Source organism: Pundamilia nyererei, unplaced genomic scaffold (genome assembly GCF_000239375.1).
Source record: "Pundamilia nyererei isolate P.nyererei 1_Seehausen unplaced genomic scaffold, PunNye1.0 scaffold00054, whole genome shotgun sequence".
Classification (NCBI taxonomy): Eukaryota; Metazoa; Chordata; class Actinopteri; order Cichliformes; family Cichlidae; genus Pundamilia; species Pundamilia nyererei.
In genome coordinates, this window is record NW_005187455.1 from 42,761 (window position 1) to 57,713 (window position 14,953).

The following is a 14,953-nucleotide window of genomic DNA, read 5'->3' on the forward strand; positions in this document are numbered from 1 at the left end:
CTATTCTTCAGCGCAGCCTGAATTCTCCTAGGCAAGCTTTCAAGTAGTCTTCAGGAATAGTTCTCCGGGCTTCTTGAGGGAGATTCCTCTTGTTCCAGTCAAGATGATACACGGTGTTTCAATAATGTTGAGGTGCGGGCTCTGGAGAGGCCATTCCTACTATATGCCATCTTACTGATAGTGTTACGTTGTATGTTTTTCTGTCTAAGACTGAAAGTGTGTTTGTGAACACTGCTGCCAGATGCTTTGTAGATGCTACTGTCTGGTTTGTGACTGAAATGCAGTCCCAGGACATGATGGATTCTCCACTGGCTCCATGATCCTCTTGGGGAAACTCCCATAGGGCGTAAAATCTGGGACTCTCCACCAGTTACTCTTAGAACTGAAGAAACTTCTCTGATGAGAGGCGAAACGTCTTCAAGGAAACTTAAAGAAGTCCAGACACTTTTCTTTCCAAGCTCCTTAGACTACCATGACATGAGTGACTGAGAACCTTCACAGACATTTCAAATTTGGTTTGTGTAATTTGGCACATCTCAGACTTTTCTCCTGGTTCCTTTCTTTGGTTTTTTCTTGACAGCCACCCTTCAATTAATACTATTTCTATGAGACTTTGGGGAACCAATCAACTGTCAGGTGTCAAGTCTTCTACATTTTTATTTTAATTTCTTAAGGACAATACTTTCAGATACTGTTTATCTGTTGTAAATAGTTTTTTGACCTGACGTTTTTTCTTTTGCCCTCCATTTGTTCACTTTCCTCAAATATTTTACGGATACACGTTACACTATGTACACCAGTCAATAGCTGGAGAATTATTGCTCAAGACCATTTTAAAAAGTACTAAAAAGTCTGGTGCCTTGGAAGCAAAATGTAAGAAATGAGAGGCCAGTTTGGGAGATCAGTATAGTCTTGCATTCTGTTAGTACCATGGTCTGGTGGGTTAAACGTTATGCTTAAATAGTGCTGCCGCATGTGTAGATTTCAGGAAAGTTGAGTTTACATGTCCACCAGTGATTTAAAGCACATCATTCACATTTCCTTAAAGAAGTTTGTTGCCTGATGGCAAAGAGGTCCTGGGTTCAAATCAATCAACCAGACTGGTGCTTTTCTGTGTGCCTGTGTGGGTTCTCTCTGGGTATTCTGGCACCCCACTACATGCATTTTAGGTTAACTGAATCAACATTGCTTGTAAGCTTCAAAGTAATTGTGAATGGTTGTCTGTCTCTTAGCCCTGATGGCAGGTGATCTGCCCAGTGTGTGTATGCCACGAGGTGATGGCACACCAGCCATGTCTCCTTTTGCGTACTTATTGAGGAAAGATGTGAAATCACTGATTTTAAAAAAAACGTTTTCCAGAGGTTCGGTTTGTTAAATGTTTTTGCGTTTTCCTTTTGTTGCTTCGGTTTAATGTTCAATCTTGTGATTATTCCGTTAAATTCCCTCCTCACATGGTGGCACATCATTTTCAGGATGACAAAGTAAAAGCAGGGGTAGAGGAGGACCAGAGGGAGGAGATTATTAGAGACTTATGAGGCAGTCACAGTAACAATCAAGGATTAAAATCATTAAGAAACCCAGTCAGGCAAATATTATGGCTGCCCTCGAACAAAATACATCAGATGCTTTGCTATTTATGAAAGCAAAGCACAAGTCTTCTATTGAAGTAGGAAGCAAAGCAATAAATATAACATAAACGATAGTAGGTAACAGAAATAAAATCTAAAGTATTTCATGGTAGTACAGAAAGAAAAAAGAGGCAATAAAAAACATCAACTTATTATTAAAGCACGAATGCCGTAATGTCAGCTACAAAAAGTAATGCAAACGTTAAGTCAAATATTAAAAATTTCATGAATAAAACATCACATTCTGCTGCATAAGAGGAGCAACTGTTAGGTGAGAGGTCACTGGCTACAGAGATGCAGTAGGAGGATTGAAAATTGCAATGCAGGAAGGACACAGCATACATTTCACACGTGCAGAGTCAAGTAGAGGTGAATATAAGCAGAGAGATAACAGTACCTTGGGTGTTTTCGTGCTTCTGCCTGTTCTGACATCTTTTACCAGGGTCAGGTCCAACAGCTCTGTGTCCTAATGAAAACACACCCACACATAGAGCACACACACACACACACACTCACACAGTCAGCTGCTATCTGGGAGCTAAAGGCCTCCTGCTGTTTCCTGTTAAGGATTTAAGCCGACCTGGAAAGAAAGTGTGCATGTATGTATGTGTGTGCAATGGTATGCTGTCTTATATGCTTGCTTTTTGCATACCTTTTAAAGGTATCCACCCAGCCTTTGACTATACATTGTATCTCTACAGTTCTTGTGTATGAATACATAACCTTAACATTGGCAAGCCTTTGATTAACAAAGCTAAAAAAAATAAAAATAAATTCCAACATTCTTGGAATTGTCTGTAAAAAATAAAAACAGCTAATTCCTGAATAGCACACAGTTTGTGCTTCTCATGCATTTTCATACTTTCAGGTGACAAAGCTAACCTCTGGGTTTTTGAACATCTGGGTGGCCACTTATGATCGCAAGGCGATTGCACAAGTCACCTGATGGGAAGCAATCTGTCTCCAAATAATCACGGTCCAACTCAGACTGACTCACTCTCAAACAGGTTGGGGAGGCTTTGCAAGTAATTGATGTCTAATTTATGAACACTGACAGTTTGCCAATGTGTTGCAACCAATCCGAATCAGTCTGTGCTGCTGAGTGCAACTTGTCTGCTGTTCATGTCTTTGCAGCAGCTGACTCGACTCAGCTGGTTGACAAACTAGCTGTATTCCGGTTATATCCTGAAATAAAAGCTGGAATGCTGAGTGTTTATGCCATTCTGCAGTTAAATCACCATCTTGCAGCAACTACCTCATTATTTGTGGAGGCCTTTATTAATATTTGTTTCAAATCTATGTGGTTCTGATTTGACTGACTTTGAATGTAAGTATTTACTGTACTTTTCTGTTTAATGCAAATTTCTCTGTATGTAGATGGCAACAGAGTTGCTATTTTCACTGCTTTATCACAATAAATCATCATATTATCACAAAAAGTTTGCATGTAATTACCAACCTGTTGCTATTTAACTGTAAGCTAACTCAGACTGATATCTGACCAAGTCAGTGTAACTATCATTTGAAGACAGGAACTGGCTGTGAGTGGTCACAAACTTCAAAGCAACCATTTCAAAGGTAAGAAAACTGTAAAATCATTACACATGGTGGGAATCATTTTGGCTCTGCTATGATCTCCAACTGCAGCATTTAGTATATCTTTTTCTCTGCATTCCAAAAACATAACTGGTTATTGTTAGCACAGTGAACCTGAATGTTGTAAATATGTATGCAGTTTCTGTAGTAGATAAAGCTCACAGACAAGACTATGTGGAAGCAAGATATTTAGCATCTTATAGCAAAACATAACATAGCATAGCAAAAACAGATCAGACTAACAGCTAGACTGTATTGGTTATATTTTTGTGTATAAAAAAATAATAAAATTGCTTCACAGGTGCACAAAAAATGATTCAGACAACATTTAATCAAACTTAAAATGGAAAATTAATTTAAAAAACCAATCTTCATTAGCAAATTAATTTAGTCAAATGTGCATAAAATAAGAAAGTAATGAAACATTTAATGATTCATCTTTGATTCAGAATCTAGTCTGAAAAAAGTTCCAGTTTTAATGACTGAAATACTGAATATTGATGAGTCACCAAATCAATTAATGTCACTTTTTGTGGTATCAAGCTTAATTTGTTCCTCATCATTTAATATCTACAGCCAGTCTAAGAGAATTATATCTAAGACAGCTGATTTTTGTGCTTAACCTTGTTTTGGTCGGTCCAGTAGAGGTAAAATCCATGTGGATCCACATGCAGAGTCACTGGAGTGACAGTGGACAAATCCTAGGGAGACAGGTGGAGAGAATGAAAATAACCGTAAAACATCATAAAAACTCAAGCGAAAAATCATTTACGTAGCTAATGCACTCATAAAAATGTTCTACTTGGTAGGGCGAGAAAATTATGTAAGAATACACTTGTCTGTGGTGGCATGAAGTGATAGTGATTCATACTGTAAGTGTCCAGAATCTTATTTTACTACTCACTACAGCGTGACCTCTTTTAACCAGGGAACACTAAGCGATTTCATTTTCATGTTACAGAAGTTCTTTTCAGCTGTCATAACACTAACTATCTATCCATATTAACCCACCATGATAGTTCCTAATTGGCTCCAGGTGGATTCAGACAGAGCAGCTCTTCTGATGTTTTGCTGTTTGAAAAGTCATAGCAATTTATACACAGCAGGTGTCTCAGAGGACCGGTTTCTGTGGCTAATTACTGGTTAAAAATAAAAGCACCTTGAAGCCTGGTGTAAATATCTGGTATTGAATGGACCAAAATAATACTTACTAAGTATTTTTTATATGGGGTTAAGCAGTTTGAATCCCCCAAATTATTTGATAAACTGATGTTTTGAAGCTTGCAGCCAAATTGAATATGCTTCAAGGGAGTGCAAAGATTTGTGACTATGTAAAGCTTTGAATCTATACAGTTTAGTAAAGTTTAATCAGAGTGGTTTCAGTTGCTTTTCTGCAAAACAGAGATAGGGTTGGAGTGACTTTATTACAGGTACTGATGGAATCTTTTAACAGTTTCAGTTGCCATGAATCAAACAAAAAGGTTCAAAAGATTTAATGTGACAGATCAAAAATAAGTTAATAATCAAAAATAAAGCAACTTAAGCTGTACAAAATCAATAATAACAGCAAAAAAGTCTAAATATCGAACAACACAAACATGCCAGTGACGCCAGAAGAAGACAGCATAGCATCAAAAATTAAAGCTGAAATTTGTCATTTTTGCAAAGTTGGTGAAGCAAACTTAAGACTTCTTTATAAAGTTGATTAACCTGCAGCTTTTGTAACCGGGGAGCTGTGACTTATAGTTATAGTTACAACAAGACAATTCAACCAAAAGCTTTTAGACATCATATCATATTGACAGTATATGTTAAATTGAATCCAATATTTTTGCTGGTTCAGTAATAGGAGATTCAATGAAATAATGAAGGCTACTAAAGGATTATTGTATAATAAAATAATAATAATATTGTTAAGTTGACTAATGCTGTTAAAGATTATAGTTGTAACATTGGTTGCTTTTGACCTCTCGAGTTATAAATATCAACATGTCAGAAATGAGAGAGATGGGAAACTTTGCTGCTTAAATAAACCACCAAACTGCATGTCATTAATGTATGATCTGAGCAGAGTGAAGCATGATACCATGCAGCTCAACTCATCTGCTTAAACTAGCTCACCGGCTTTGCTTCTTCCTATTCCATACCAGCACGGATTGGACTGATTTCTCTCCACTTTCAAATCTTTTGTTCTCATTGTCCTAGCACACTGAATCTTCCTAAAAGGGCACACACAAACAAAGACTATGGCATGCCAGTGCCTTCTCATCCCAGGGCTTGTAATGCTACATTTTACTGGATGCCTCCATGCTATGCGTAATGTGTCCTTTGTTGTTGGTACCTTGACACAGACTTGAAAACAATCTTGTCTGAGGCACAGGAATAAGATGTTCCAATACAATTTAATGTTACATCTAATTAATATAGTGCTGTCCACCTTCTTATAAGCTAAACCTTAATTGATTTGATGCTCAAACCCAACAGCTGTATTATCTGTGTGCAGAACAAGAGCAGGGAGGTGTGAAACAGTGACAGTTTCCCACTTCCAGCATGAATCTTTTGCATCTTTCACAGCTGCACACAGTAGTGAAGGCTTTAGCCTAACAAGGTTCTGGACTCAGTTACTGTGAATGGATATCAGTTTTGTACTTCTACAAAACTGCTCAAACTGTTTTGTTAATATGTAAAAATTATTAACAGGAACAGAGATCTATTTAGGTATTAGTTAAATGAAAACCATAAAAAATGCCTGGCACATAGGTTAATTGGGCTGCTGCTTTATACTATACACTGCCAGAAAACCAGTACATGGTTAGGGTGAGAAAAAGAGTATAGGTAAAACACACCCACTTGAAAAAAGTAGCTCATACTATTGAAAAAAGGACATGTGGGCTAACTTGCGTATAATCGACCCATACACCCGCCTGAAATGATGCCCCAGGGACAACTGGAAAGGTTAATGTAGTTTGGCAGCTTGTAGCCATGACAGGCAAAATATCCGTTAGCAAAGTAAAAGGGTATAGGCTACTGAAATAAACTAATCCCCGCTTTGAGGAAAGCAGCTGAAATCAATACCAACAGAAGCTAAGGGCACTGATGACCAATTCAGATTCCTTTATTGTCATTCAGTCAATACATCACAAGTGCATTGCTGAACAAACTTACAAGCACAGAAAAATCACAATAAAACAGAACCAGGATTTAAAAATCTGTCTATTAACCACTGAATAATGGACAAAAAAAAATTAAATAATATGAAAAGGTATGAAATATATTTTAGGGATACAAATGCAAAAAAGAGCCTGGAATATCCACTAGTGACCAAAAGTCCACCACAAGGAAGGAATACCACCTAATAAACCAACTATTATCACCTTGTACAGTAACTAAATACAGTAACTGAACAACACTAAATTAGTCACTGAATTCTAAAATTTCCCATATTTCTTCAGAATCTTTAGAAAAGAACATATGTTCTCCTCATACGTAAAAAGCTGTGAATTGTGAGTGAGAATAATGGAATTTATTGATTTAAGATTTAAGCTGGACTATTCCAGATGTCACAGGGAGAAAAGAAAGGTATCCTCGTCAGTTCTATCATTATAACTTGTCTTTAGTCCCAGCTCAGAATGTTGCACCTTAATTTAATGGTGCAAAATTATATACAGGGGTACACAATAATTTAAATAATTAATTGTTTGCATGCATGGAAAATGACTAGCATTGAAACTCTTACTAAGGCTCTTACTAAGACGGTTTGTCTGTCACACATCAGCATCTGCTTTTCATGTGGCACAATTGCTAACCTCGGCAACACTATATTTCTATGGTACTTCTTTTTCTCTTTGTTTTCCTGATCGTACACAAACTGTTTCATAATACTAGTCAATAAAATCTGGCAAAGCTATACCTCTTACCTGCTGTGCTATAATTAATATAGCTATTCAAAAGGGCATATATTTAACCCTTGGAGGGACTTTTTACTCCATCCCTATTTCTCAGAAGGCACAGGAACCAGCTTGAGCTCAGTCCTCTAAACATTAGATGTCCGTACTTATAAAGTTCTTCACATTGTTTTGCAGGTTTTTTGTTTTCTTGAAAGTGTTAACACAGCCTACATTTGGAAGAAGAAAAACCAGAAGAAGAAGAAGCTCAGAAGCTGGTTAACTAGCTCCCTGGTTGTCACCTGTTGCCATAGCAACTGATTCTATTTTTCATAAAGCCCGGCTCTACATGTTGGAGAGATTCAAATATCAAAACACACACCACACACACAAACACACACACACACACACACACACACACACACACACACACACACACACACACACACACACACACACACACACACACGTTTAAGCTATTGTGAATGGATTCAGCTCTGCATTGGATTAGTTCTTAAGTACTTCTCCATAAGTATGATCCATGACATTATAAAGCTCAAGGCAGTGATAATAAACACACACACACACACCTGATCTGTTTAGGTGCTGGTAACCATGTCAGTTACCATGGCAACCGGACAGCATTTTTTTTTTCCTCCTCATTGTCAGCGCTCTGTACTTCAGCATACCAACACACACACATGCACACAGAGGAACACACACAGCTCTGCAAATACCTTGTGTTTGACTGTGCTCATGAAGGGCACAGGAGTAAGTATGTGTGGGCTTTATACACACACAGTACATGAATACTGGTGGATAGAAGACTGATCAGAAACACATTTCAGACACACACCTACATACACACACACACTATCTGCCTCACTGGTAAGATCCACAGGTACTTACTGCCAAAGCTCAATCAGCAAATGAATAGTAAACACATCTGACAACATGGCACATTTCCTCCTCTTCCTCCTCAATTTCTCACGCTCCACATTAATTCAGCTAGTTTCAATTCTTTGACTGTTTCCTCAGCCTCCTTATTTTTTTCAAGTAGTAGAATTAAATAAAACTATTTGCTTGTGCTTGAGGAAAATCAGTCCTTACCTCATCCCATTTAATGAAGTTGCTTCCGTTCCTCAGCGTGTGAGAGACGGAAGGAGGTTGGAGTTTCAACGCGTGGACCCCCGGCTGAGCACTCGCCATGGCTTCACACACACATTAACCCTCACTTTCTCTCTCTCACACACATGCACGGACTAGAGATGCTCAGATGCAGGAATGCTGCATGTCAGTCATGTCCGAGCTGAGAACTCCTCAGAAGTCAGGCATAGATGCTCAGCTGCAGCAGCATCCTCTCCTCTTCTGAAGAAGAGTCTTGTATTTTGTATTTTGTCTTTGCTTTATCTTTGTTCACTCTTAATTTTTTTTTATTTGAGCCCTTCTTCTCTTTCTCCTTTCTTTCTGCTCTGTGCCTCTGTTCTCACACCTCTTTTTTCTTATTCTTCCCTCCTCTCTTCTTTCTCCCTCCCTCTTCTTGTCTCCCCCTCTCTCTGTTGGTGCTGCATCTCACAGAGAGACAGACTGAAACAGATGCCTTCGTGGGAGACAGGATATGTGTGTGTGTGTGTGTGTGTATGTGTGTGTGCATGCACTGCCTCCACAATTTGACTCATCGGCGACATGCGCACAACGGCAGCTTCCCACAGATGGGGGAGGGGTAAGAGAGGGAGAGCCGGAGCGACAGGGAGAGCGAGGGAGATAGAAAGAAAGAAAGAGAGTGGGAGAGATGGAGAGAAATGAGGAGAGAAGAAGAGAAAGGAGGGAGAAAGAAGAGGAGAGAGAGAATAAAGAGCTAGAGGGAGAAAAGAAAAAGAGAGTGGGCGTTTTAGTGGAGGGTGAATAAAACCAAACCAGGATTATAGTCAAATGAGGCCAGTTTTGAATACACACTATATTAACAGCTATATTATGTGCTTCCTATACCAAAGGCATTAAATCTATTATAACAGCCTCTGCTCGTATGGGTAGGTTCGTCATCATGCTGTGAAGCTACGGTGCAGGGATTTGAACATCAGTCAGGTTTGGTGCTGATACTGTGTCATGAGGCTTTTACTTAGACAAGGTTTGGTTGAAGGTTTGGCGACGTGCTGGTAACGAGTCAGCTTGTTTACAGCCAGCTTTAAATCTTTGGTTTCTTTTGTTAGTTTGATTACTCAACTGCTTAAATTTTATTCAGGCTTACACAACAGAAAAGAGTAGGAGTAGGATCAGCCCTCCCGAGCTATGATCCCCCCCCTCCCCCCAAGCGCCACCCCACCAAAGACATTGAAGTACAGTACTGTTCATCTTACAGTCCACATTGGATGAGAGCACAGATCAGTACCAATGGGAATGTAACTAAGTACATTTACTTCAGTGCTTGTACTAGTATTGTGCTGCTTTCTGAATGTATTCAACTATATTCTTAATATACTTATTGCACTTGCTACTAATTGCACATACTTATTAGTATTGCTGTAGTTACTTGGGTATTTTTCAGATTCATTGGATCATTTTAGATAAAGCTATAGTGCTATACATAGCTAATTAAAAACATCAACAGCTGTAACATTAAATATATACACACATCAATAAACTGCTAATTTTAATCCAATAATATCATAAATAGGATTCTGAAAAGTGTAATTTTGAGTGAACTATTAGCTACTTAAGTAGAATTATAATTTGTACATAACTGAAAAAGTAAAAAGTCTAAATACTTTTTTCCACTTTGCTTTAATAAATCTAATAAAAACAGGGTTGCAGAAGAGCTTTATAATTTTAGTGTGTACACCAGTTTTCTACACATACACCCACCCCCTCTGCATTCTGGGTTCAAGCATATCACCCCATTTAAAAATTACATATCTTTTAAATGTAGTCTTCGGTATAAACAAACATTTCCAATGTGATTTATAGAATTTTAAAAATGACATTTTACACATTTAATACATTTAATACAAGCCAGCTTTGTGCTCAGGGGAACGGTGAAGGTAAAAGCAGAAACAGAAATCCCCAAGCTGTTGTCACGAAGCTGGGAAAAGCTATATTATATCACTGTGTGCTGTAGAATTGAGGTTTTCCTTAACAGAGACCATAGGATTGGGGCCAAAACAGTTAAGCAGCAAAAGTATCTAGAATGCAGGAGTTTCCACAGACACAAAATACACAGCACTACTTTCTTTGTATTTTTATGGCTGTGATTTTTATGTTTACAAACACAGCTAATTATAACAGAGGAAGAAAGAGAGTGGGCGAGATGGTGAATGTTGAATAACTGAATATTGGATGATATGAAGGAAAAAACAGAACAATTGAAGACAAACAAGCACAAATCACCGACAATGCGTTCCTTCCTCTAAATGCAAAATCTGAAATTGGCAGCTTTGATGCAGTCAAAAAATAATTACCAAAGTGTTAGTGGGAGTGTAATCATTCAGTGGAACAAGAAGCCTATAAGGACATTTAAGGACATAACCTTGTGAATGTCTGCGATATCTGCTCCTGCGTGCTGTGTTTAACAATAAGCGGCAGATCTAAATCCAGTTCTGTTTTCTGAAAAGCAATCTCAGTAAAACATGTCACTAAGTGCTTACAGAGAGGGACACAAAAGAGATACATAAATACAATAAAATGCTCATAAAAATGCATCTCCGGTGATTTCACTGGGAAAGCGGTGGCACAAAAAGGTGAGCTCACACATTTATGTGTCTTTGGAGGGATGAAAAAAATAATTATTCACACAGTGTGCTATTGGAACCATTTTTACAATAAGTAGCTGCGTACAGTGCTTACTCTGAGGATTGATTTCCCATTTCAGTAAGAAACAAACAAAAATAATAAAAAGGAGAAGAATGTTATCCCTGATGCTCTATAACTTACAATTCTTATTTTAGGCAGAGCGATTTGGCTGTCGTTTTTATTGCAGAATTAATAAATAAATTAACTTCCACCATATTAATATGGATCCAAGAATCTCCCAGATGGAAACTGGGTAAATAAAACCAAAACTAAACAACACAGTACGTATGGTTAAATATCATGTATCTAAATAAGTTTTTGATGAATTGATCACATAGACTGTATGTAAAAGATGGCTATGGCTTTATTAGTTTTGAAATATGAATCAGTCATATGTAACTACAAAACAGCTATAGAGCAACAAAACTAAAAGCATTCAGAATAGCTTGTGTGTTGTATCTGTAAGCTGTATATAAAAGAGTTGAGGCTTTGGCTTTGCTTTTCTCTTCTCCAAGGAAAGAGAAAAGTGACCCCAATAAAGTGACTTAAACCTGCATTATTTGTAATTGCCAGCAGGGGGCAACAACTCTGGTGGCAAGAAGGAGACTGAATGTATGCAAGTCTGTGGGAAAATGACTCTATTTCTCCCTTACTTTATAACCTTGGTAAACACTTCTTAATGGGTTTATAATCTCAGTCCCTAGCTTCAGGTATTTTTCAGATCATTTTAAGGTATTTTAAGGTATTTTTCAGATCAAATAGAGAAAAGCAAGGAGTATAAAATAAGGTGGACCTTCTGATCTGAGTAAATCACTTCCACTTAAACGTTTTTTGTGCCCTAGATTGTCAGTCAGATCTACCCCTCACTTGCAATAGCCATGTTCAAAGCAACAAGATGCTGACGACATCATATTTTAATGACATTCATATTTTGAGATTGTTGTAGTATTTTCAAGTGTCATTAATGACGTGGATTTAAGATAGCAAGACAGGGAACACTGCCCACCCATTGCTGTTTACCTTAACACATGTACCTCCTATGCACACTTATATATGAAAATATTTATTTCCATATGCCATTACATAAGTCACAAAAACACAGAGCTTGTTGCAATGCAGCAGTGTGACCCCATAACCTCCACAGGGTCTTACAGACTCATGATATGCACTATTTCAGGGCCCACTTTACCAGCTATGCAGCCTCCTACACACTCACACTTCAGTGCATGAAAAGACACGTGCAGAGACTCATGTTGCCATGATACTGTGTGATACTGTTCGTCAGCGCCAGAGCCAAAATTATCTGTAAATATACAAAATTAACATTTTGTTGACAAGCTTGGCTGAAAAAACAAAAACATGACTGTATTGAAACGATGAGCTACATAAATTTAACATGAATTTAACTTTTACCAAAAATGCCATTTAGTCTTGTATAGTGAAAAGAAAAGATGTGAGAGAACACATCTGAAGTCTGTGCTCGCTCATCAAATATCTAAGCAAGGCATTTTTGAACACACAGACACCGAGCTCTAAGAGCCGACAGATTTTTAGATGAAATCAAAACCAACACTGATGAAAATGAGGATTAAAGAGGCATTGTGTAACTATATTTGAGCCAGCAGCAGAAATGTCTGAAATGGTTAAAGCATCTATCTTTGTGGCTTCACCTACGAAATTTAACCTCAAAGTTAAAGTTTGTTAAAATCTACCTTCGAGATTCAGAATAACCAAATAATCTAAATGCGTTGACATTAAAAGGCAGAAAATTATATCAACATGACAAGAATTCTATATACTGATTGAAGTTAATTTACAGTGGAGACTGACCAGGACAATCATGCAGAGAATTGCAGCCTAAGAAGAGAGTTATGCACATCTACATATATTAAGGCAACTTTTCACACTTGAGCACAGCAGATGATATAGATACATAAATATGGCCAATTGCTCATCAAATAACCTTTTCACTTATGTCCCAGGGACAATGTTTTTAACAAGTATTAGCTGATGAGTGTGTCTATGTTTGTCAAGATGCCATAAATGATTATTTTGACTCTCCAGTTTCCTCTCTAAACCTTTTTGTGGAAACTAGCTCTGATGTCTGCAATAATATATGCTTGTTGTTTAAAATAAAAGACACACTTACAAATAATGTGGATGTATCTGTATATTTTAGCATCTTTGCAGTAAAATCTTCTGGCTTCTTGAGCTCTGAGATGTGACAAAAAACAGCAGGAAAAGAAATTGAAATAAGTCAAAAGTGCAAAAGAGCAGGTAGGTTTTGCACTATGGTGAGATGACACAGAGCAACTGAGAAACTCCCACAGCCAGGTTCTGAGTTTTTGTCACGGATGGCTTCAGTTCAGAATCTTCCTGTTAAATTTTCATATAGCGAGTGCAGCGAACACAGACTGTAATCGGTAGCTAAGTGCTGCCTTTTAGTAGCATTTCTGGGGGTGCAGAGTTCTCCAGTGAATTTCTTTTCTGCATTTATAATTCAAGAAACATGAAACACGTTGCAAGTCTTTGAGGATTAGATAAAAAAAAAAAACACATAAAAAAACTAAGACCCATTTAAATTATAAAATTATGATCAACTGAAGTTTTTGGCAGTTTTAAAAATGTCTGTTAAAACAGGTTTTTATTAGAATTTACAATGACAGGCAGGAACATCAAACCCACTCTCTGATATTGTTTAGTTCCCTCTTATGGCTACAAAACACTCGTTCCCAAATGGCTTCTACAACACCCCTGATGATGTCTTGTCACAATAAGATTTTGGCAGCAATGTATTCCTTCTTTATTAGATTCTTGATTAGATTCAGATATGGGAAATGAGGTGTCCAAAATCAAGCTGAAATCTTCGTTTTGTCCCTCAAACCGTTCTTGAACCATTTCTGGAGGGTGGCAGGGTGTATTTTCCTGTTGAAAATTGGCCCTTTCAATCAGGGAATACCGTTGCCAGGCTTAAGTAGGGGGTTATGTTTGAAACTAACACCTACTTCAATGCTTCTCAGCAAAACATTGCTCTGAGCTTCACGCCACCTCCACAGGCTTGCCTTGTTCTCACAGTGTATCCTGCTGCCACGTCTTCCCAGGTAATTGCACATGTTGCTGCCAACATAAAAGAAAAGGAGATACATTAAACCAGGTCCCCCCAGTTCATCTTCTGCCAAACCATGTGCCTACTGTAGACCCCTTCAGGGATGAACAGGCATCAGCAGGAGCAAAGCCCTTCTAGAAGAAAATCAGAATGAATGTGGGCAGTTTTCTGATATACCCTATACACCAAAGTGGGCTATAAAAATATTCCATACACCATTATATTACAGTACCAGCACCTGCCTGAACCACTGATAGGATGGATCCATGCTTTGATGTTATTTAAGTCAAATTCTGACACTTTCGAATGTTGCAATAGAATTTTTCCCCTAACATTTTTACAGTCTTTGTGAATACTAGTCTCAGTGTCAGTCCTTCAGTTCAAGGTTCAACGTATTGTGCATTCAGACATGTTCTGCACACCTGTAGCAAGTGGTTATTTGAGTTTCTGTTGCCTATCAGGCTGAAGCAGTCTGGCCATTCTCCTCTGTCCTCTGACATCAACAAAGTCTTTTCACCCAAAAAGCTGCCACTCACTGGATATTTTCTTTAGATTAGTAGTTTCTAAATGCTCTAGCACAAAAAATCACACCATGTTCAAAATCACTTAATTTCCCATTCTGTTGCTCTGAATTTCAGCAGGTCGTCTTCACCACATCCACATAATTTATTTAGCTGCTGCAATGTGAATGGCTGATATCTAATTAGTTAACAAGCAGTTAACAAAGTAACCAGTGAGTCTGTTGTTCCCATTTTAGCCACAGACTGGCTCTTGATTTTCCCATAGATTTCTATTCTAGATTCTTTACTTTTCATATCTCCACCTTATATAGTATATCTACAATGGCTACAGCTCCAGAAAGCTGCAGTTCAAATTTGTTGTGACACTTTTATCTTAAGCAACATCAAGAGTTTCAGTAATATGTGCTGCAGAAGCGCTTCAGTGAGTCATGC

At 37.9% G+C, this 14,953-nt stretch overlaps 1 protein-coding gene across 1 annotated transcript in view; it reads right to left on the minus strand.

Moving 5' to 3' along the window:
- LOC102214139 (1-phosphatidylinositol 4,5-bisphosphate phosphodiesterase beta-1-like) overlaps window positions 1-8,592 on the minus strand; it is a 34,129-nt gene extending 25,537 nt beyond the window's left edge. The window contains exons 1-3 of the mRNA XM_005733744.2: window positions 8,219-8,592; window positions 3,848-3,925; window positions 2,026-2,094 (exon numbers count right to left, since the gene is read on the minus strand). Of these exons, the coding sequence (XP_005733801.1) occupies window positions 2,026-2,094; window positions 3,848-3,925; window positions 8,219-8,317 (246 nt within the window). The 5' untranslated portion in view covers window positions 8,318-8,592. The remainder of the gene's footprint in view (window positions 1-2,025; window positions 2,095-3,847; window positions 3,926-8,218) is intronic.
- Between the last annotated feature and the right edge of the window lie 6,361 nt (window positions 8,593-14,953).